This window comes from Dasypus novemcinctus, chromosome 3 (genome assembly GCF_030445035.2).
Source record: "Dasypus novemcinctus isolate mDasNov1 chromosome 3, mDasNov1.1.hap2, whole genome shotgun sequence".
Classification (NCBI taxonomy): domain Eukaryota; kingdom Metazoa; phylum Chordata; class Mammalia; order Cingulata; family Dasypodidae; genus Dasypus; species Dasypus novemcinctus.
In genome coordinates, this window is record NC_080675.1 from 112,709,812 (window position 1) to 112,734,708 (window position 24,897).

At 38.7% G+C, this 24,897-nt stretch overlaps 1 protein-coding gene across 2 annotated transcripts in view; it reads left to right on the top strand.

Annotated features, from left to right (window-relative positions):
* Nucleotides 1–24,897, top strand: part of RTF1 (RTF1 homolog, Paf1/RNA polymerase II complex component) — an 81,824-nt gene that overhangs the window by 26,401 nt on the left and 30,526 nt on the right. For both annotated transcript variants that reach the window (XM_058293955.2, XM_071214116.1), the window contains 2 exons: nucleotides 20,875–20,989; nucleotides 21,827–21,938. In XM_058293955.2, coding sequence (XP_058149938.1) covers nucleotides 20,875–20,989; nucleotides 21,827–21,938 — 227 coding nt within the window. The remainder of the gene's footprint in view (nucleotides 1–20,874; nucleotides 20,990–21,826; nucleotides 21,939–24,897) is intronic.

Genomic DNA, 24,897 nt, shown 5'->3' on the forward strand with positions numbered 1-24,897 from the left:
TGGGCGGCGCCATTCCTGGGCAGGCTGCACTTTCTTTGGCGCTGGGCGGCTCTCCTTACGGGCGCACTCCTTGCGTGTGGGGCTCCCCTACACGGGGAACACCCCTGCGTGGTGCGGCACTCCTTGCGCGCATCAGCACCGCGCATGGGCCAGCTCCACACAAGTCAAGGAGGCCTGGGGTTTGAACCACGGACCTCCCATGTGGTAGAAGGACGCCCTAACCACTGGACCAATTTTATTAAGCACCATTAGCATCCCCTCTTGTAGTTAGCAGCATCCCCTCTTGTAGTTAGCAGCACCAGTAATGGAATCTACTTTTCTTTTTTCTTTTTTCTTTTTTTAAGATTTATTTATTTATTTAATCCCCCCCGCCCCAGCCCCGATTGTCTGTTTTCTGTGTCTTTTTGCTGCGTCTTGTTTCTTTGTCCGCTTCTGTTGTCATCAGCGGCACGGGAAGTGTGGGCGGCGCCATTCCGGGGCAGGCTGCACTTTCTTTCACGCTGGGCAGCTCTCCTTATGGGGCGCACTCCTTGCGCGTGGGGCTCCCCTACGCAGGGGACACCCCTGCGTGGCAGGGCACTCCTTGCGCGCATCAGCACCGCACGTGGGCCAGCTGCACACGGGTCAAGGAGGCCCGGGGTTTGAACCGCAGACCTCCCATGTGGTAGATGGACGCCCTAACCACTGGACCAAGTCCGTTTCCCGGAATCTACTTTTCAATTGCTAGATTCTTCATGTGTTCTAGAGATGGTGCCTTTTTTTTTTTTTTTTTAAGATGGAGGCAGGCAGCATACAGAGTTACATGGTATGGAAAGAGTCCTGTCATTAGCAGTCATAAGAAGGTCTAGGCTCAAGTCAGATTCACTGTCCAGATGAACTGAATGAGTCACTCACCCTCTTCCTAACTCTTCTTGTTCCCCAGGGATTTTTATAAACCTCAGGTGAGATGATACATAAAAAGCTACTTGTACTTTTCAAAATAACTTTATTGACTATATTTCACATATCACCCCATTAAAGTCTACAGTACAGTGGATTTTAATATACTCATGAAAGCCACCGCCACAATCAATTTTAGAACATCTTCATCATCCTAAAAAGAAATCCTGTAACCATAAGCAATCACTCCCGATTTTCCCAAAGCCCACCAGCGCTAAGCAACCACTAATCTGTTATATACCGCTCTATAGATTTGCCTATTCTAGACATTTCAGAGATAAAAGGAAACATGTAATATGGGATCTTTTGTCTCTGGCTTTTTTCACTTAACATAACTTTTTTTTTTTTAAGACAAGTTGTAGATTTATGGAAAAACCATACAGAAAAAAATGAGTTCCCCGCAACATTATTAACACTTTGCAGTTGCGTGGTACATTTGTTGGAATTGATGAGAGAATATTATTATAATTATACTATTAACTTTAGTCTGGTTTATATTATGGTTCAATGTGTTATACTGTCCTATGGGTTATATATTTTTTTTATTCTAGTAAAGTATATAAAACCTTAGTGACATTCAAATATATAATTCAATTACATTCACAATTGTGCTACCGTCACTACCATTGATTACCAAAACTCTTCCATCACCTCAAATAGAAATTCTGTATAATTTAAGTATTAACTCCCTCTTCCCTACCTCTCTACTTCCCCTCCTTCCTGGCCCCTGGTAATCTGTATTCTAATTCCTGATTCTGTGAATTTACTTATTCTAATTATTTTGTATCAGTGAAATCATATATTTGTCCTCTTTGCACCTCCCCTCCCCCCATTGTCTGCTCTCTTGTGTCTATTCACTGTGTGTTCTTGTGTCTGCTTGCATTCTGGGTGACACTGGGAATCTGTGTCTCTTTTTTTGTTGCATCATCTTGCTATGTCACCTCTCCATGTGTGTGGCGCCACTTCTGGGCGGGCTGCGCTTTTCACACAGGGTGGCTCTCACTGCCAGGAGCACTCCTTGTGCATGGGGCATCCCTATGCAGGGGCCATCACTGCATGACATGGCACTCCTTGCACACGGCAGCACTTTGCATGGGCCAGCTCACCACACAGGCCAGAGTTTGAACCCTGGACCTCCTATATGGTAGGCAGATGCTCTATCAATTGAGCCACATCAGCTTCCCATATATTTGTCCTTTTGTGTCTGGCTTCTTTCACGCAACATGATGTCTTCAAGGTTCATTCATGTTGTCAGATGTATCAAACTTCATTTCCTTTTCACAGCTGAATTATAACATTGTAACAGCATTAACATTTTCAAGGTTCTTCTATAGTGTTACATGTCAGTACTTCATTCCTTTTTATGGCAGCCATTATATTATTATTATATACTATACCATATTTTTCCAGTCACCTACTGATGGATATTTAGGTTGTTTACACTTTTTCACTGTTAAGAATAATGCTGCTATGAACATTTGTGTGCCAGTTTTCATATGGGCATATGTTTTCATTTGTCTTGTATATGTAGCTAGGAGAGGAATTATTGAAATTCATCAGTATATGAGAACAGAAAGTTTTTCTTTTTTTCCATTAAAGAACACTTTCTGGTTAAGTGAGAAGAAGTTAGAATTCACAAAACATCTTTGAGACACCCTGTTTTCAAGAAGTAAACCTGATTCCATAGACAATTAAAACTAAAGTGTTTTCTTGATTTTTTTTCTGTGCATCTGCATATAGTCGCCTTTGTGAAGGCCTCTTTCCTCTAGATGTGGCTTAAGAGTAGTGTTTCTTTTTTTAAAAACTATAATTTTTATTTATTTTTAAAAGATACTTAGATTATAACTTTTTTTTAAAGATTTTTAAAAAATTTATTCCACCCCCTCCCCTTTTTTGCACTTGCTGTCTGCTCTCTGTGTCTATTCCCTGTGTGCTCTGTGTCTGCTGGTTTTCTCTCTAGAAGGCACTGGGAACTGAACCCGGGACTCACATGTGGGGGAGAGGCGCTCATTTGCTTGAGCCACCTCTGCTCCCTGCTTTGTTGTGTCTCTTATTGTGTTTCCTCTTTGTGTCTCCTTGCTGCGTCATTTTGTTGCATCAGCTTGCCGCACCAACCCGTCTCACTGTCTCACTGTGCCGTCTTGTCATCTTGCTTGTCTTCTCTGGGAGACACCAAGAACCAAACCTGGCATCTCCCATGAGGTAGGTGGGAGCTTAGTAGCTTGAGCCACATCTGCTTCCCAAGCATACTATTTCTTGGTTTCTGATTCAACCATGGATGAAAGGACTCTACCATCAGGTGCCACCTCTTCAATAATTGTCTTGATTGCTCTGGTTTTCTTAGTATCTTGGGCCTTTAGAAGACATCCTATGTTTGACCTTTTGAGGAATGGCCAGAGCAGACTGTTTTCCAAAACAGCTTCACCATTTTGCATTCGTAGCAGGAATGTGTGAAGGTTCCACTTTTTCTTTTTTTCTTTTTATTTTTTTAAAGATTTATTTATTTATTTATTTCTCTCCCCTTTCCGCCCCCACCCCAGTTGTCTGTTCTCTGTGTCCATCTGCTGCGTCTTCTTTGTCTGCTTCTGTTGTTGTCAGCGGCATGGGAATCTGTGGTGTTTTTTTGTTGCATTATCTTCTTATGTCAGCTCTCCGTGTGGGTGACACCATTCCTGGGCAGGCTGCACTTGCTTTCATGCTGGGCGGCTTTCCGAACGGGGTGTACTCCCTGCGCATGGGGCTCCCCTATGCAGGGGACACCCCTGCGTGACAGGACACTCCTTGCGTGCATCAGCACTGCGCATGGGCCAGCTCCACATAGGTCAAGGAGGCCCGGGGTTTGAACCACGGACCTCCCATGTGGTAGACGGATGCCCTAACCACTGGGCCAAGTCCGCCGCTGGTTCCACTTTTTCTACATCCTCACCAATACTTGTTATTTTTCTTTTTCTCTCTTTCTGTCTGGTTGCATCATTGTCTTTTTTGCCTGCACTGCACTGCACAGGTCTGGGATGCCTTTTTTCTTTTTTTTTTTTTTTTTTTTGTAACATGAGGTCATGGGGATCGAACCTGGCTCTTCCATAGAGTAAACAGGAGCTCAATTGCTTGAGCCACAGCTGCTTCCCTTATTTGTCTTTTTCTTTCTTAATTTATTTCTCCCTTCCCCCTCCCCCCACAGTTGTCTGCTCTCTGTGTCCTTTCGCTGTATGCTCTTCTGTGTCCGCTTTTATTCTTGTTAGTGGCACCAGGAATCTGTGTCTCTTTCTGTTGCATCATCTTGCTACTTCAGCTCTCCGTGTATGTGGCACCACTCCTGGGCAGGCTGCAAGTTTTTCGCACGGGGCTGCCCTCCTTACAGGGTGCACTCCTTGAGCATGGGGCTCCCCTATGCGGGGGACACCCCTGCGTGGCACAGCACTCCTTGCATGCATCAGCACTGCGTGTGGGCCAGCTCACCACTCAGATCAGGAGGCCCTGGGTTTGAACCCTGGACTTCCCATGTTTTAGGCGAACACCCTATCAGTTGAGCCAAACCTCCTTCCCCCTTATTTGTATTTTTGATTATAGCTATCCTAATGGGTATGAAGTGGAATTAAATTGTGGTTTTGATTTGCATTTTCCTAATAACTTAATGATATTGAGCATCTTTACATGTGCTTTCTGGACATTCATAGATCAATGGTAAAATGTCTATTCAAATCCTTTCCCAGTTTTGTAAAATTGGGTTATTTGTCTTTTTATCATTGAGTTGTAAGAGTTCTTTATGTATTCTAGATATAAATCCCTTATCATAAATTTGATTTTACAAGTATTTTCCATTTTGTGAGTTACTTTTGATTTTCTTGATGGTGTCCTTTGAAGCACAAGAGGTTTTTTATTTTGATGAAGCCCAGTTTATTTTTTGTTGATTGTGGTTTTTTTGGTGACATATCTGAGAAATCGCTTCCTAACCCAAGGTTATGAATTTCTACTCCTTTATCTTCTTTAAAGAATTTTATAATTTTGGCTCTTACATTTAGGCCTGAATTCATTTTGAGTTAATTTTTGTGTATGGTTTAAGGAAGGGGACCAGCCTCTTCTTTTATATGCAAATAACCAGTTGTCCTAGCACCATTTGTTGAAAAGACTGTTCTTCCTCAATTGAATGGAATGGTCTTGGCACCCTTCTCAAAAATCACTTGGCCATAGACAGATTCATGATTTTGTTTCTGGACTCTCAATTCTATTCCATTGATCTATTTATATCTAGCCTTTTGCCAGTACCATACTGTCTTAATTATTCTTGCTTTGTGTTGAAATTGGGAAGTGTAAGTCCTCCAGATTTGTTCTTTTTTTCAAGATTATTTTGGCTAATGATTCCTTGAATTTTAGAATGAGCTTGTCAGTTTCTACAAAGAAGCCAGCCGGAATTTTAATAGGGATTGAGTTGCATCTGTATAATATTTTGGGGAGTATCGTCATCTAAATTATATTAGGTCTTCCGATCCATGAACGTGGGATGTCTTTCTTATTTGGTCTTTAATTTCTTTCATTAATGTTTTGTGATTTCTAGTTTTCTCTATACAAGTCTTGCTCTTGTGGGTTTTTTTCCCTGAGTTGGCTCCCTTGTCTGTTTGCTCATTGTTTTTGCTCATTGTTTTGCTTGTTTCCTGCTCATTTGGGTTTTTTTGTTCATTTGATTTTTTGTTTGTTTTTGCTTGTTGTTTTTGCTCATTGTCTGCTCGTTTGTTTTCTTTAGGAGGCATGGGACCTGAATCCAGGATCTCTCATAAATTTTACTAAATTTTATTAAATTCATTCTTTTTTTTTTTTTAAGATTTATTTTTATTTTTTATTTCTCCACCCCTTCCCCCCCAGTTGTCTGCTCTCTGTGTCCATTAGCTGTGTTTTCTTCTGTGTCCACTTGTATTCTTCTCAGCGGCACTGGGAAACTGCTTCTCTTTTTTTGTTGCATCGTCTTGCTTCAGCTGTGTGTGTGTATGGTGTCACTCCTGGGCAGGCTGCACTTTTTTCACGTGGGGTGGCTCTCCTTATAGGGCGCATCCTTATGTGAGGGGCTCCCCTACACGGAGGACACCTATGTGGCAAGGCACTCCTTACACACATCAGCATTGAGAGTGGGCCAGCTCACTACACATCAAGAGGCCCATGGGTTTGAACCCTGGACCTCCCACATGGTAGGTGGATGCTCTATCAGTTGAGCCAAATCCGCTTTCTAAGTTTATTCTCAAGTATTTTTTAATACTATTGTAATACATTTGTTTTCATAATTTCATTCTTGGAATATTCATTGCTATAATATAGAAATACAATTGATTTTTGTGTATTGATCTTGTATTCTGCAACCTTGCTAAACTCATTTATTCTAATAATTTTTATTGGATTCCTTAGGATTTTCTGTGTTCAGAATCATGTCAGCCAGGAATAGAGGTGGTTTTATTTCTTCCTTTCCAAACTTGATAGCTTTTAATTCATTTTCTTGCCTATATGCCCTAACTAGAACCTCCAATACCATGTTGAATAGAAGTGGCAGGAATGAACATCCTTGTCTTGTCCTGATTTTAGGGGGGAAAGCATTCAATCATTTACCATTAAGTATGATGTGGCATTTTTGTGTACATCCTTTATCAGGTTAAGGAAATTCCCTTTTGAGTATGTTAAATGTGTCTTATCAAGAAGGGTGTTGGATTTTTTTGTTTGTTTTGTTTTTAATATATTGGATATATCACTCATACATAAACATACATAAACAATAAGTGTATAGTAATAGTTTTGAATTTACCAAACAAACATACATAACATCTTACTGGGCTTTCATACATCACCCTACCACTGATACCTTGCATTGTTGTGAAACATTTTTAACTAATGATTAAAGAGCATCCTCAAAATATTACTACTAACCAAAGTATCTTACAATTGGTTTATTTTTTCCCTAATCCAACCTATTATTACCATTATTATTGTTACTACTATGTCATTTATACATGAACATACATAAACAATAAGTATATAGTGAAAGTTATGAACTTATTAAGCAAACATGCATAACATCATACAGGGATCCATACATCAACCCACGACCAATACCTTGCATTGTTGTGAGATATAATGTGAGACATTTTGAAAGAATGTTGGCAAAATCTTACTACCAACTATAGTCCTTGTCTTACATTTGGTATACTTTTCCCCAAATCTACCTTATTATTATTTTTAAAATATATTTCTATGACTGAAGTTGTAAACTTCAAAATAATCATGTACATGTGCAGAATTCCCATATAACACCCCTCTATCAACATACCACACTGTGTTAGAACATTTGTTACAGATGACGAAATAATATCATCAGACCATTACCAGGTCTATAGCATACATTTGGCACACTTTTTCTATACTCCCCCATTATCAACACAGTACATCTTTGGCATAGATGCATGAATATTACATTTTTACTATTAGCCATAGTCCATAGATCACTCCAGTTATATTTTTCCCAAGCTTCTGTACATTCACACCTGCAATAGTGATATACATCTCCTCTAGCTCACAAAAGGCACTCTTGCATCTGTACCATCAATTGCAATTGTCATCCACCTTTGGGTTTACTGTTAGTCAGACCCTAGATTACTGTCTAGCTTTCTTTCAGTTGGCATTTGACTGCCCTTTTCAGCCACATCCACATTTATAAACCAATTGTTAATATAATGTGTTACCATCCACTCTACATTTCCACACTTTTACAATAAAGCTAATTAAAGCATCTACATACATTAAACATCAGTAGTCCATCTCAGTCCTCCTCTTATTTCCTTTAAGAATCCACCACCTACCACCAGGTCTTGAAGATCTTTTCCTACATTTTCTTCTAGAAGCTTTATGGTTCTTACTTTTATATTTAGGTTTTTGATACATTTTGAGATAATTTTTGTATAAGGTGTGATGTAGGGGTCCTTTTTTTTCTTTTGGCTATGTAAATTCAGTTCTCTCAGCACCATTTGTTGAATGGACTGTTCTGCCTGAGATGTGTGGGTTTGACAGGCTAGTCAAAAATCACTTGACTATAAATGTGAGGGTCTGTTTCTGAACCATCAATATGGTTCCATTGGTCTGTGTGTCTACCTTTATCCCAGTAATATGCTGTTTTTACCACTGTAGCTAGGTAATATGATTTAAAGTCTAGAAGTGAGAGTCCTTCAACTTTGATTTTCCTTTTAAGATGTTTCTGGCTATTTAGGACCCCTTACCCTTCCAAATAAATTTGATAATCATGTTTACCATTTATTTTTAAAATGCTGGTATTATTTTTATCAGTATTGTATTAATCTGCATATTAATTTGAGTAGAATTGACATCTTAATGATATTTAGTCTTCCAATCCATGAGTATGGAATGTTCTTCAATTATTTAGGTATTTTTTAATTTCTTTTAATAGTGAGTTATAGTTTTCTGAATACAAGTGCTTTACATTGTTGGTTAAGTTTATTCCTAAATATTTGGGTTTTATCTGTCATTTTATTTTCACTTTTCTTTTGACACTTTTACTTTTACTCATATAATCTTCATTTCTAGACTCTCTTTTAAGCCTCACTCTTCTGTCTTTTCTTTTCAGACTGTAACTTACCCTGAAGGTATCTGTGAATATTCTAAACTTGCCCTCATTTTTTTAAAGACAATCTTACCAGATATAAGATTCTTGGCTGGAAGCTTTTCTCTTGCAGTATCTTAAATATATCTGTCTTCTTGCCTCCATGGTTTTTGATGAGAAATTGGCACTTAATCTTATTTTGGGTATCCCTTATATGTTATGCATTGCTTTTCTCTCCCTGCTCTCAGAATTATCTCTTTTCCTTTGGCATTTGACATTGTGATAAGTATGTGTCTCAGAGTTGGTCTCTTTGGATTTTTTTGGATGGCGGTACGTTGTGCTTTTTTGCACATGGATATCTGTGTCCTTCAATAGGGTTGAGGAATTTTCTACCATTATTTCTTCAGATATTCCTTCTGCCTCTTTACCTTTTTCTCCTCCTTCTGAGACACCCATGACACATATGTTTGCATATCTTTTGCTGTCATTTAGTTCCCTAAGAACTTGTTCAATGTTTCCATTCTTCATCTGTTCTTTTATATGTTCACTTTCAGAAGCTATTTCTTCAAGCTCACCAATCCTTTCTTCTGCCTTCTCAAATCTGCTATTACATGATTCCAATGTTTTTAATTTCATTTATTGCACCTTTCATCCCTGTAAGATCTGCTATTTTTCTGTGTGCTTTCAAATTCTTCTTTGTATTCATACAATGTCTTCCTTTTTTTTTTTTTAAGATTTATTTATTTATTATCCCCCCTTCCCCTCCTCCCACCCTGCTGTTATTGCTGTCTGTGTTTTCTTCTCTTCTCATTTTCTTTCCTCTAAGATTCATTGGGATTCAATCCTGGAGACCTCTGATGGGGAGAGAGGTTCCCTGTGTCAGTTGAACCACCTCAGTTCCTGGTTTCTGCTGTGCTTCACCTTAACTCTCCCCTTGTCTTTCTTTTGATGTGTCATCATCTTGGTGCGTGACTCATTTGTGCGGGGCACTGGCTCCCCACGTGGGTGCTGGCTTGCCGTGCGAGCACGCTTTCTCTTCTTTTTCACCAGGAGGCCCCAGGAATCGAACCCATGTCCTCCCATATGGTAGGTGGAATCTCTATCATTTGAACCACATCTGCTTCCCCCAATGTCTTTTTTTTTTTTTTTAATTTATTTCTCTCCCCTTCCCCCCCCCCGCCCCATTGTCTGCTCTCTCTGTCCATTCACTGTGTGTTCTTCTGTATCCGCTTGCATTCTTGTCATGCAGCACTGGGAAACGTTGCTTTTTTGTTGCATCATCTTGCTTCATTAGCTCTCTGTGTGTGCAGTACCACTCCAGGGTGGGCTTTGCTTTTTTCAGTGGGGCAGCTCTCCTTGAGGGGTGCACTCCTTGTGCGTGGGACACCCCTACACAGGGGACATCCCTGTGTTGCATGGCACTCCTTGTGCATGGCAGCACTACGCGTGGGCCAGCTTACCACACAGGTCAGGAGGCCCTGGGTATTGAACCCTGAACCCTCTATATGGTAGGCGGATGCTCTATCAGTTGAGCCACAACTGCTTCTCCCCATTGTCTTCTTAATATCCTTAATCTCTAGCCATCTATATTAGTCCGTCAAAGGGGTACTGATGTAATTTACCAGAAATTGGTTGGTTTTTATAAAGGGTATTTATCTGGGATAGGAGCTTACAGTTACCAGGCCATAAAGCATAAGTTACTTCCCTTAAAAGTATATTTCCATGTTTTGGAGCAAGATGGCTGCCAGCATCTGCCAGGGTTCAGGCTTCCTGGTTTCTTCTCTTCCCAGGGCTTGCTTCTCTTTCCTCTGTGTGCTTACTTCCTGGGGCTCCAGCTTAAGACCTTAGCATCAAACTCCAACATCAAAACTCCAACATTAAAAAGCCCCCAAGTCCTTTGCCATGTCTTTTATCTGTGATTCCCCACTTCCCCACCCATCAAAGGGTAGGCACTAAACATCCTACTGGCACAATTACTTAAACAAGTAAACCTGTAAATCCAATATAATCTAATATGCCCAGAGGAAAAGACCAGTTTACAAACATAATCCAATATTTCTTTTTGGAATTCATCAATAATATCAAACTAGCTACACCATCTCATTGAATTTATTGAGATTTGTTGGAACATCTGTGATTAGTTGTCTCAACTCCTTTATGTCATCTGAAGGCTTATCTTTTATCTTTAACTGGGTCATATCTTCCTGTTTCCTATAAGTTTTTGTTGGGTCTTGGCATCTGGCTTATTAGATGTATTTATTCTGGGTACAGTTTCTTTCTTTCTTTAAGTTAGGGCTTTCTTTCCCTTTTCTCCCTTGTTGGTTGTGTAGTAGGAGCCAAGGATATAGTTGATGCTGCAAGCTGTAGAGGTTCAAGCTGCCCTTATTGCCCCACGGACTGATGAAGCTTCTCCCAACTTTCTCCTTTGCCAGGGATAGGGACAGAGCCACAGCCATGTGTAATAATCCAAGTTGTGCAGGCCTGGACTGTAGTTGCCCAGAGAGACTGATGGAGCTGCAGGTGTGGGCATCAGTCTATGCTGTACAGGTCCAAAATGACTGCAGTTCCCCCACTTGACTTCCAGCTATTCAGTCTGTGCCAGCCAAATGTACCTGCAGTTACCCAGAGAAGCTGGTGCAGGGCTCATCAGCTTCCTCTCTACTAGAGGTAGGGCTGAAACCTAGGCTAGGGCTGCAGGCTGATCTGGGTGAAAGAAACTGGTCCCTTTAATCCCTGTGATTTTCAGTCAGCCCAGCTTCCCCTCATGCCAGGGGTGGAGTCAAAATGGCAGCTACCAGCCTCTTTTGGACTTGGACAGGTTCTAACTGTTCTTAGGGTTATACTTTAGCCAGCTGAATTTACTAATCAGTAGCTGAAGTTAGTGCCCAACCGTCTTTTCCTCCCCTGTTTTTGGGAAGTGGAGCATCTAATTCCAGTCTTGGAACAGCTCCCGAGGCACCTTGTGCCACCAGTGGAGGATGGTCACAGGCTTCCCAGTGTGGATTGCTCTAGTTACAGATCTTCTCTGCAGATGAGCAGTCTTCTTCCATTCTTTCAAGGATGTTGCAGGATGTTCTTCTGGTCTTCTGGAGGCCCCAAACAGGTGCTTTAGTTAGCTCTGGGTGATTACTAACTGCCCTGTAGCACGAGCTGACTCTAGGAGCTCCTTAGTCTGCTGCCATCTTGCTGGTTGTCTTGGGCATTTTAGCTAATGCTTTTTCAGCATCTGTTGAGGTGATCATGGAGTTTTTCTCTATTATTCTATTACTATGGTGTCAGTACATTGATTGATTTTCATGTTAAAACACCCTTGCATACCTGGGGTAAATCCCACTTGATCATGATTTGTAACCCTTTTTATTTGTTGCTAGATTCAGTTTGCTACTATTTTATTGAGAATGTTCGCAACTGTATTTATAAGGAATATTGGTCTGTAGTTTTCTCCTCTTGTGATTTCTTTGTCTGGTTTTGGTGTAAGGGTGATACTGGCCTCATAGAATATGTTGAGTAGTGTTCTCTCCTTTTAAAGTGTTTAGTAAAGTTATCCAGTGAATCTCCCTGGGCTTGGGCTTTTCTCTGTAGAAGTTGTTTTTTTTTTTTAATTGCCAGGGCTGGGGATTGAACCCAGAACCTTGTAAGGAGGAAGCCAGTGCTGAGCTCAACCACTGAGCCACATCAGCAATCCTGAGCTGACCTTCTTGTTTGTTTTGCTTGTTGTTTGTTTATTTGTTTGTTTTGTTTATAGGAGACACCGGTAACCAAACCCAGGACCTCCCATGTGGGAAGCAGGCATGCAATTGCTTGAGCTACATCCACTCCCCTCTCTGTTAAAGTTTTAGAGTTGATAATTCAATCTCTTTGTTATAGATCTATTCACATTTTCTATTTCTTTTTCCTTTTTTTTTTTTTTTAATTAGAGAAGTCGTGAGTTTACAAAGCAATTGTGCATACTATACAGGATTCCTATACATTAACCCACTCTTTTTTCTTTTTTTTTTTTTTTTAAGGAGGGACTAGGAATTGAACCCAGGACCTTGTACACGGGAAGCAGGTGCTCAAACCACTGAACTATGCCTACTCCCTCTATTTCTTCTGATTCCATTGTTTTGGGAGTTTGTAACATTCCAGCAGTTTTTACATTCCATCTAAATTATCTACTTTGTTGCCATACAGTTGTTCATAGTGTTCCCTTAGCATCTTTTTTTTAAATTTCTGTAAGGTCAATAGTGATGGCCCCTCTTTCTTTTCTGGATTTAGTGATTTGTCAATTTTGTTGATCTTTTCAATAAACCAACTGTATTAGTCAGCCAAAGGGGTGCTGATGCAAAATACCAGAAATGGGTTGGTTTTTATAAAGGATATTTATTTGGGGTAGGAGCTTACAGATACTGGGCCATAAAGCATAAGTTACTTCCCTCACCAAAGTCTGTTTTTCCATGTTGGAACAAGATGGCTGCTGACATCGGGTTTCAGGCTTTCTGGGTTGCTCTGGGTTCAGCTCCTCTGTTTACTCCAGAAGGTTAACTGTAGACTATGAGGCTCTCTAGGCTTTGCCTCTCTCCACAAGGTCAGCTGTAGATTATCAGGGGAACAGCTCTGTTTCTCTCTCTGGAGCTCCAGTTCAGCATCAAATTCCAACATCAAAACTCCCAACATTGAATCCCCACCCACCAAGGGGTGGGGACTCAATGCCCTAATCATAACTCAGTCGTGCCCAGGTACAGATCAGATTACAAACATCCAATATTTCTTTTTGAATTCATCAATAATATCAAACTCCTATACCAACTTACGGTTTGATTAATTATCTCTATTGTTTTCTAGTCTCTATTTCATTAATTTCTGTTTATCTTTATTATTCCTTTTCTTCTGCTTGCTTTATTTTTAATTTGCTCTTCATTTTCCAGTGTCTTAAGGTAAAAATTTAGGTTATAATTTTCAGTTATTTTTTTAATATAGGCATTTACAGATAAGTACTCTGTAGAACTGCTTTAGGTGCATCCCATAAGTTTAGTATGTTGTATATTCATTTCATTTCATCTTCAAGTATTTTCTCATTTCCCTTGTGATTTTTTCTTTGACCCATTTAGGAGTATGTTGTTTAATTATGAACTTCTTAAAAAGGAATAAATTTATAACAGTATTCCTATATCTTACATTATAAAACTACATTAACAACCTTAATAATGAGTGAAAAGGGCATTATAAAAAAAATAAGAAAAATAGTACTGTGTTATGTAAAAAGTAAATAACTGAAAAACAAACAAAATTGACAGTCATTATTATTTCAGGGTATCATGAGTAATGTTTAATGTTTATTAGATTCTTTTATTCTGGCACACATACAAGGGATACCCAATAAGTTTAAATGCTGATTTCTCATCAGAAATCATGGAGGCAAGAGGACCATGGTATATTTTATACTGCACAAGAAAAATTGCCAGCTAAGAATCTTATATCTGGCAAGATTGTCTTTCAGAAATAATGGCAAGTTTAGAATATTCACAGATAAAGAATCAAGAGACCAGCTATGCAGGAAATACTAAAGGGAGCTACATCCTGAAAAGAAAAGACAGGGGAGAGAGTTTTGGAAGAGAGTCCAGAAATGAGAGTTCTATCAGTAAAAGTAAAAACAGTGGTGAAATAAGATCTACCTTTACAATAATAATATTGAATGTTACTGGATTAAATTCTCCAATCAGAAGACATCGACTGGTGGAATGGATAAGAAATTTGAGCCATCTATATGCTATCTGTAAGAGACTCACCTTAGACCCAAGGATACAAATAGATTGAAAATGAAAAGCTGGAAGATATTCCATGCATGCGGTAATAAAAAACAAGCTGGAGTAGCTATACTAATATCAGATGAAATAGATTTTAAAAGCAAAACTGTTGTTAGAGACAAGGAAAGATATTATATGTTAATGAAAGGAACAATTCACCAGGAAGAAATAACAATCATAAATGTATGTACACCTAACCAGGATGCCCCAAAATACATGAGGCAAACACTGGCAAAACTGAAGGGAGATATAGATATCTCTACAATAATAGTTGGAGACTTCAATATACCATTGTCTCATTGGATAGAATGTCTGGGCAGAAGATCATTAAAGAAACAGCTTGAATAATATGATAAATGGACTAAACCTAATAGACATATTCAGAAGATTGCACCCAAGAACAGCAAGATAGACATTCTTCTCAAGTGCTCATATTTCTTTCCCAAGGATAGACCATATGTTGGGTTACAAAGCAGATCTCAAATTTAACAAGATCGAAACTATGCAAAGCACTTTCTTTGATCATAGTGAAATAAAGTTGGATATCAACAATATCCAGTAAAATGGAAAATTCACAAATATATGGAGATTAAACAGCACACTCTTAACACATTTGGTGGTTCAAATAAGAAATCATTAGAAAAATGAATAAATATCCCAAGACACCAAAACAGGAGCTTATGGGGTATAGCAAAAGCAGTGCTGAGAGGGAAATTTGTAGCCCTCAGTGCTTACATTAAAAATAAGAAAGAGCTAAAATCAGTGACCTAACTACACAAACAACTGGATATACCAAAAAAAATTGAATAGCAAATTATTCCCAAAGCAAGCAGAAGAAATGAAATAACAAAGATAACTGCAGAAGTAAATGAAATTGAAAAAAAAATTAATAGAATTAACAAAATCAAACATCAGTTCTTCAAGAAGATTAACAAAATCAACAAACCATTAGCTAGACTGACAAAAAAAAGAGAAGATGCAAATAAAATCAGAAATAAAAATTGGGGCCATTACTATTGACTCCACAGAAAAAAAAGAGATCATAAGAGGATACCATGAACAACTAAACTCCAACAAACTAGATAATGTAGATGAAATGGAAAAATTCCTAGGAACTATGAACAACCTGGAAGAAATAGAAGACCTCAACAAACCAATCACAAGTAAAGAAATTAAAACAGTCATCAAACAACTCCCTAAAATGAAAGGCCCAGGGTCATGTGGTTTCATGGGTGAATTCTACCAAACATTCAAAGAAGATTTAATACCAATCTTAAACTCTTCCAAAAAAATTTAACAGGAAAGAATGCTATAAAACTCATTCTATGAAGCCAATATCACCCTAATACCAAAGCCAGATAAAGATATTACAAAAAAAGAAAATTACAGGCCCATTTCCCTAATGAATATGGATGTAAAAATTGTTCAGGGAGTGGATGTGGCTCAAGCAGTTGCATGCCTGGTTCCCACACAGGAGGTCCCAGGTTTGGTCCCTGGTGCCTTATTAAAAACAATAACAACAAGCAAACAAACAATACAACCAACTCATAGAACTGATATGACTCAGTGGTTGAGTGCCAACTTCCTACATACAAGGTCCTGGGTTCGTTCCCCAACTCCAGTACCTTAAAATACAAACATACATACATACATACATATATATATATATATATATGTTATTCATCATAATCAAGTGGGTTTTATAGGAGGCATTCCAGGGTGGTTCAACACAAGAAAATCAATCAGCATAACATATCGCATTAATAAATCAAAAAAGAAAAATCACATTATCTCACTTGACGCAGAAAAGGCATTTGAGGGGAGCAGACATGGCTCAACTGATAGAGCGCCCACCTACCATATGGAGGGTCCAGGGTTTGATCCCCAGGGCCTCCTGACCCGTGTGGTAAACTGGTCCACTTGCAGTGCTACTGCACACAAGGAGTGCTGCCTGTAATGAGAGCCGCCCTGTGTGTAAAAAGTGCAGCCCACCCAGGAGTGGTGCCACTCAGACAGAGAGCTGATGCAGCAAGATGACGCAGCAAAAAAGTGATGCAGTTTCCCAGTGCCACCGGATAATGCAAGTAGATGCAAAAGAACACACGGTGAATGGACCCAGAGAGCAGATAACGGGGGGAGGGGGCAAGGGGAGAGAAATAAATAAAATCTTAAAAAAATAAAAGAAAAGGCATTTGACAAAATATAGCTTCCTTTTTTATTTTAAAGATTTATTTATTTATTTCTCTCCCCCTCCCTACCCCGGTTGTCTGTTCTCTGTGTCTGTTTGCTGTGTCTTCTTGTCCGCTTCTATTGTTGTCAGCGGCAATCTGTGTTTCTTTTTGTTGCGTCATCTTGTTGTGTCAGCTCTCCATGTGTGTGGCACCATTCCTGGGCAGGCTGCACTTTCACACTGGGCGGCTCTCCTTACGGGGCGCGCTCCTTGCATGTGGGGCTCCCTTACGCGGGGGACACCCCTGCGTGGCAGGGCACTCCTTGCGTGCATCAGCATTGCACATGGGCCAGCTCCACACGGGTCAAGGAGGCCTGGGGTTTGAACCACGGACCTCCCGTGTGGTAGGTGGATGCCCTAACCACTGGGCCAAGTCCGCCGCCTTCCTTTTTTATTTTTAAAAAAACTACAAAAGATAGGAATTAAAGGAAACTATCAACGTGAGAAAGGGCATTTATGAAAAAAACCACAGCTGACATTGTAGACAATGGTGAAAGACTGAAAGCTTTCCTGTTGAGATCAGGAACAACAAGGATCACCACTGCTGTTCAGTGTAGTGCTAGAGGTTTTAGCTAGAGCAATCAGGCAAGAAAAAGAAATAAAAGACATCCAGTTTGGAAAGGAAGAAGTAAAACTTTCTGCTGTTTGCAGATGATATGATCCTATACCTAAAAAAGTTCCAAAAAACCTACAACAAAGCTACTAGAGCTAATAAATGAGTTCAGCATACTGGCAGGGTACAAGATTAATATATGCAAAAATAAATAGTGTTTCTATACACTAGTAATGCACTGTCTGAGGAGGAAGTGAGGAAAATTCCATTTACAATAGTGACTAAAAATAGAATATTTAGGAATAAACTAAGGACATAAAGCATTTGTATTTAGAAAACTACAATGCATTGCAAAAGAAACCAAAGAACATTCCGTGTTCATGGATTGGAAGACTAAATATCATTAAGATGTCAATTCTACCCAAATTGGTATACAGATTCAATGCAATCCCATTAAAAATTCCACCTACCTTTTTTATAAAATGGAAAACACAATTATCAAATTTATTTGGAAGGGTATGGGGCCCCAAATAGCCAGAACATCTTAAAGAGGGAGAATGAAGTTGGAGGACTGTTACTTCTGGACTGTAAATCATATTATCTAGCGACAGTGGTAAAAACAGCATGGTAGTGGCATAAAGACAGACATATAAACCACTAAAACCAAATTGATGATTCAGAAACAGACCTTCACATCTATGGTCAAGTGATTTTTTAATAAGGCTCTCAAGCCCACCCAGCAGGGGCAAAACAGTTTATTCAACAAATGGTGCTCAAAGAACTAGATATCCATATCCAAAAGAAAAAAAGATGACCCCTATCTCACCTTATACAAAAATTAACTCGAAATAGATCAAAGACCTAAATATAAAATCTGTAACCATAAAGCTCCTAGAAGAAAATATAGGGAAACATCCTCAAGACCTGGTGGTAGGTGTTCGATTCTTAAATTTTATACTGGAAGCACAAGCAACTAAAGAAAACATGGATAAATGAGACCTCCTTAAATATAAATACTTTTGTGATTCAAAGAACTTTGTCAAAAAGGTGAAAGGCAGCCCACTCAATGGGACAAAATATTTGGAAACCACATATCCTATAGGGGATTGATTTCCATGCTATATAAAGATATTATACAATTCCACAATAGAAGAGCAAGCAATCTAATTTAAAAATGGGTAAAAGACTTAAATAGACATTTCTCCACAGAGGAAATGCAAATGGCAAAAAAAGCACATGAAAAAATGTTCACTAACACTAGCTATTAGGGAAATGCAAATCAAAACTACAATGAGAACGGCAGCTATGTACAGCAGGGGAAACAAAGAAATTGAGAGGTAAGGAAATTTCTTGTTTGTTTTTTGTTAATTATTATTGTTACTGAAATAATGAAAAGGCTCTAATGATGACTAAGGTGATGAACTCACAGCTAGGTGATTGTACCGATTACCATTGATTGTACACTTTGGGAAAATTGTATGCTTTATTAATATGCATCAGTAAAACTGATTTGTTAAAAAAATATTAGTATAATATGGGAATAGAACTCATTAATAAATAGAAGTACATATGTTGAACATTGCTCTAGAGCTACTTTTCTCCAAATTATTTTAACATCGATTGTATAATGTTTTTAATTTCATAGTGAAAGAATACATTTAATTTTGTTCATGAAATAATACAAGTTGCCGTCTTGTGTTAGAGAAAGACAAAGGTCCCACAAATTAATTTTTTCAGTAGTGTATCAAAGGAGAATAAATTTATGAGTAAAATGCCTAGTATTTAATAAACATACATTATTTTTTTAAAAAACTACAATGAGATATCACCTCACACCTCATAGAATGGCCATGATTTAAAAAGCAGAAAATAAGTGCTGGAGAGGATGTGGAGAAATAGGAACACCCCTGGTGGGAATGTAGAGTGGTACAACCTAAGACATTTTGGTGGTTCCTCAGGAAGTAAATATAGAACTGCCATATGATCTGTCAATCCCTATTCTCAGAACATATCCAGAAGAACTGAAAACTGTGACACAAACAGACATTTCCACACCAAAGTTCATAACGGCATTATTCACAATTGCCAAAAGATGGAAACAACCCAAGTGTTCATCAGCTGATGGATGGATAAACAAAACATGGTACATACATATATGATGGAATACTGTGCTCCTGTAAGAAGTGAAATTGGGACACATATAATAACACTGGTGATCCTTGAGTATGTTATGCTGAGTGTAATAAGCCAGGCACAAAAAGGCAAATATTTTATAGTGTCATTAATATGAACTAAATACAAAGAATAAACTCATGGTGCTAAGACCTAGAGTATAGGGAAGTGGATGTGGCTCAAGCAATTGAGTTCCCACCTACCACATGCGAGGTCCCGGGTTTGGTTCCCAGTGCCTCCTAAAGAAGACGAGCAAGACAGTGAGCTGACACAATGGGCTGGTGTGGTGGCTGGCATGGCAAGCTCACACAACAAGAGACTCACGGAGGAAAACATAATGAGCGAGATAGAACAAAGCAGGGAGTGGAGGTGGCTCAAGTGAATAGGCTCCTCCCCTCCTACACAGGAGGTCCTGGGTCCTGGTGCCTCCTAAAAGAAAAAAAGAAAGATAAGCACACAATGAACAGATACAGCAAATGCAAACAATGAGGGGTGGGGAGATATAAATATTATAAATCTTTAAAAAAAAAACAGTATAGATTACTAAGAGATAGCATGAGGGCTGAGAAGGGGTACTGATGCTTAATGTATATGGAAGTTTTAATTAGCTTAACTGTAACAGTGTGAAAATGGATAGAGTATAACTAACACAGCTGATTTATAAATGGGACTGTGCCTGAAATGGGTAATCAGGGGATGTAAATGTCAATTGAAAGAAAGCTAGAGAATAATCTGGGGAGTGAATAACATGATGAACCCAGAGGTAGATGAGAATTGTGGTTAATGGTACAAATACAAATACTTGCTTCTATGAACTAGAACAAATATGCATCACTATTAAAACGTGGTAAGACTGTAGAGATGCATGGGGGAAATACAATTAATGTAAATTAATTAACATATGGATTATATTAACAGCAATATTGTAATATTCTTGCATAAATGTCAAAGAAGTACTGTGTTAATAATAAGGAGGTATGGAAAAAATATACCAAATATATAGTATAGAAAATAATTAGTGGTAATAGTCTGATGATTTTTTCTCATCTGTAACAAATGTTCCACAACAATGTAATGTGTTGGTGGAGAGGTGTTATATGGGAATTCTGCACATTTGCATGATTGATTGTAAGTTCATAATTTCTCTAATAAAAAAATATATATATATACACACCCACATATATGTAATAGTTTTTATCCTAACCACCTTAAAAATATGACATTGGCTCTCTCTGACATCATTCTATTCCTAATGCAACACCATTGAAGTTTAACTTTGGTACCTAAATTGGTTGCAGAATAAACTATTTTCTACTCTTGTGTGAAGATTAAGGGAGAGCTCTGTGTTAACCAGAGGTCTAAATGATTACAGCAAATCCTGAATATTTTCTCCCATTTTAAGTCTATTCTATCTTGATATTTTCAAGTATTTTTGGTTTATTCATCCTCAGTATTCTTAATGTTCCTATAAGGTACATTGGAATTATTTGCATGAAGCTAGAATGTTTATAAACTCCTTCCCCCACTTCATTTTTCTAATCTGGGAGAAGTCAGTCTTGACAAATATTTCATTGCTACTTAAAAATGGTTAATATCTTTTAACCAGATTTGAAATTAAGAAAAAACTAAAAACAGCCAAAAAAAAAGAAAAGAAAGAAAAAAAGAAAAAGCAAGAAGAAGAGCAGGAAAAGAAAAAGCTGACCCAGATTCAGGAATCTCAGGTAAGAAATTGAATGGTCTCATTATCCAAAGAGTAAGATCTCTGTTGTTTTTTTCCCTGAGATGGCTCCCTTGTTTGTTTGCTCATTGTTTTTGCTCATTGTCTGCTCGTTGTGTTGTTGTTTTTTTTTTTTTTCTCATTTGTCATCTTTGGGAGGTGCTGGGGAACTGAACCTGGGACACCCGAGGTGGGCGCTCAACTGCTTTAGTCACATCTGTTTTGAGAGTGTTGTGTGTGCGTGTGTTTATATAAAAGATGAATTTATTTTAATCGGCCCATGTCAATTATTGCAAAACTATTATATTTTGTCTACACCCTGTAGGTTTCATTAATCTCTGGACATATTTTACCATTCCACACTTAGCTGTACTGTTTAATTTCTTAGGACTCTGTCACCCAGGCCTGCATTTAAAAAGCAGCCCACTTCTTTCCCTTAAGGGAAAGTTGGAAAATATCCTGTTCCAGGTAGCCAGATTGGTTATATCCACCCAAGCATATGTCATCCTGGACTAGGTAATAAATAATAGCTGAGAAAACTAGTCATCTCTGCATTCACCATGAAAAGCTTTCTTAGTGTTATCAACAAATAATTGCTATGATCTAGTGTATCCTTCCAGAAAAAATTTCAGCAATTCTTAAACTTATTATTCATAAGGCGGGTAAGACAGGCTGACTTTACTCCTCTATCATCTTTGTCCACAAGAGGATGCTCTCTCACCTTACATGGATCTTAAGCTTCTGCAACTGGTACAGATTGACATTGGAGGAATGAATATGATTAATTGCTGAGAATAGAGAATCTTATAAAGGCCTATCTTACATGTCCTCCCTTTCCCAGGTAACATCCCATAACAAGGAACGGCGTTCCAAACGGGATGAAAAACTAGATAAGAAATCTCAAGCCATGGAAGAACTGAAAGCAGAGCGAGAAAAACGGAAGAACAGAACAGGTAAATGAGGGAAAAGTAATAATTGCTTTGTGACTTTCATCATATGATTTGACTTCCTGGGGCCCATTTTTTACTTGTCTCTTTTTTTTTTTTGACTCAATTATGGAAAATCCAAACATATACAAAAATAGAGCAAATAGTATAATGAAACCCCATGAACCTATCATCAGCTCATGGCCAATTTTGGTAAAACTATATTCCCTTTGCCCCATATTATTTTGAGTAAATCCCAGGATCATAATATTTCAACCTTAGATATTTCAGTACGTGTCTCTAAAAGATAAAGACTCTTGTCTTAAATATAATTATAGAATAGTACTCTTAGCACATCTAAAAATATCATCAAATGTCTCATTCAAATTTCCCTAGTTTTTTTTATTATCAAATCAGTTGTATTGATTCATATTAATAAAGCATAAATCCAACCAAAATGTAAAATCATGATATTCAGTGTAATCACATATTTGTGCATTCATCACTTCACTCATTCTAAGAACATGTTCATTATTCCAATAATAATAAAAAAACTAAACTCATCACCTCTCAGTCTCTCTATACTTCCCCTGCTGTACATAGCTGCTGTTCTTTTTCCTTCTCTGTTATATTTGTATTAATATCTTGTAAAAACAGCCATATATATTCAGTATCACCCATATTTGTGTTTTATGTGGTTTTACTATCTTATACAGTTCCATGTTACAGTTTTTAGCTTTCTTTCTAGTAATATACATGACCTTGTAATTTTCCCTTTTAACCAGTCATACACATAAAATAGCTCTGCTAGAAACACCATGATATGCTTTCATGATTTCTATTCATTTCCAAAGATTTACAAACAACCTTTTTACCAATTCTGCACAAATTAATCCTCAGTGTTCCATTCTCTACCCTCCTATTTTCTGGTGATCTATATTCTAATTACCCCATATTATTTTGAAGTAAATCCCAGGATCATAACTTTTCAACCTTAGATATTTCAATACGTGTGTCTAAAAGATAAGGACTCCTTTGTCTTACAGTACTCTAATCACACCTAAAAATATCACTGAATTCCTTTATATCATCAAATATATTGTTCAGATTTCCCTAGGTTTTTTTTTTTTTTAATTTTCTTTATTATCTTTCATTTTTTAAATGATAAATCACATAAAATGTTACATTAAAAAACATAAGAGGTTCCCACATACCCCACTCTCCACACCCCTCCACTTTTCCTTCATCAACATCCCCTTTCATCAGTAAGGCACATTCATTGCGTTTGGTGACTACACCCTGGAGCACTGCCACACTGCTTGGACCATAGTTTACATTGTAGTTCACACTCTCCCCCAGTCCATCCAGTGGGTTATGACGATATACAGTGTCCTGCATTTGTCCCTGCCTTATCATTCAGGAAAATTCCAAGTCCCAAAAATGCCCTGTATCACACCTCTTCCTCTCCCTGCTCTCAACAACTCCCTTGGCCACCATCTCCACATCAATGATACAATTTCTTCCATTGCTAGAGCACAACAGTTCTATAGTAGAATACCAGCAAGCACACTTCAATCCATATTAAATTCCTCCATCCTTTGGAGCCTGGGATGGTGGTGTCCACTCCACCTCTAAATCTAGAGGGGGCTTAGATCCCACATGGCTGATAGATAGGATTCTCCTGCTTGCAGTTGTAGGCACTCTTGGTTCCCTGGTGTGATGGTTGACCATTCTCACCTCCCTGTCAGCTTGACCTGGGTAAGTTCAGTGAACCAGAGAGTAGGTGTTGCAACTCTGCTCAAGCTCAGGGCCTAGATTCAAGTCTCCTGAGCATGTACAAACCCCAGCACCAATCATAGGTTCAGTAAAAGTGACAGAAGAGGCATGTATAGAGAGGTCATATCTAAGTCCAACTCCAGCACAGTCAGGAGCACAAATTCCCAAGTAGGGCTCCCTGGTAAGACAATGAACCCCAGAGCCATCTATCATGACCGTAGAATCTGTGTGTCTCCGTAGCCCTCAGGAGCAACAGTACCTGGGGTTGTATCTACTTTGGCTGTCTCTGGGATCCTGCTGAGACGTGTGTAGTCAGATTTCACTAGTTTTTTGTTTTTGTTGTTTTTTTAAGAGGTACTGGGGATTGAACCCAGGACATTGTATATGGGAATCAGGCACTCAAACCACTGAGCTGCATCCTCTCCCCTCCTATTTGTTTTATAATTTAAGGGGAAAAAAAAGTTTACTGTTTGAATCAAGATCTTAAATAAGGTCCATACACTAATTTTTTTAACATGTTCCTTAAGATACTTAATCTATAGGTTTTCCTCTCCATTTCTCTTTTTCTTTTTTCACTTGCAGTTTATTGGAAAAAAAAAAAAAACCAGGTCATTTGTCTTGTAATTTCCAACAGATGCTGACTGCATCCAATTGGTGGTGTTGAATATACTCCTCTAATCTCTTGAATTTTCTATAGATTGATAGATTTAGAGGCTTGGTCAGATTCAGGTGTGGTTTTTATTTTCTGTTTTTGTTTTGTTTTGTTTTTGGCAAGGATAACTTAGGTTAGGGGTGTGTACTCCCATCAGGAGGCGCATAATATCTGATTGCCTCTCATTTTGTGATGTTACCGGCTCTATCCGTCCACTTTTTTTTTTTTTTTTTAAAGATTTATTTATTTATTTAATTCCCCCCCTCCCTTGGTTGTCTGTTCTTGGTGTCTATTTGCTGCGTCTTGTTTCTTTGTCCGCTTCTGTTGTCATCAGCGGCACGGGAAGTGTGGGCGGCGCCATTCCTGGGCAGGCTGCACTTTCTTTTCACGCTGGGCGGCTTTCCTCACGGGCGCACTCCTTGCGCGTGGGGCTCCCCCACGCGGGGGACACCCTTGCGTGGCACGGCACTCCTTACGCGCATCAGCACTGCGCATGGCCAGCTCCACACGGGTCAAGGAGGCCCGGGGTTTGAACCGCGGACCTCCCATATGGTAGAC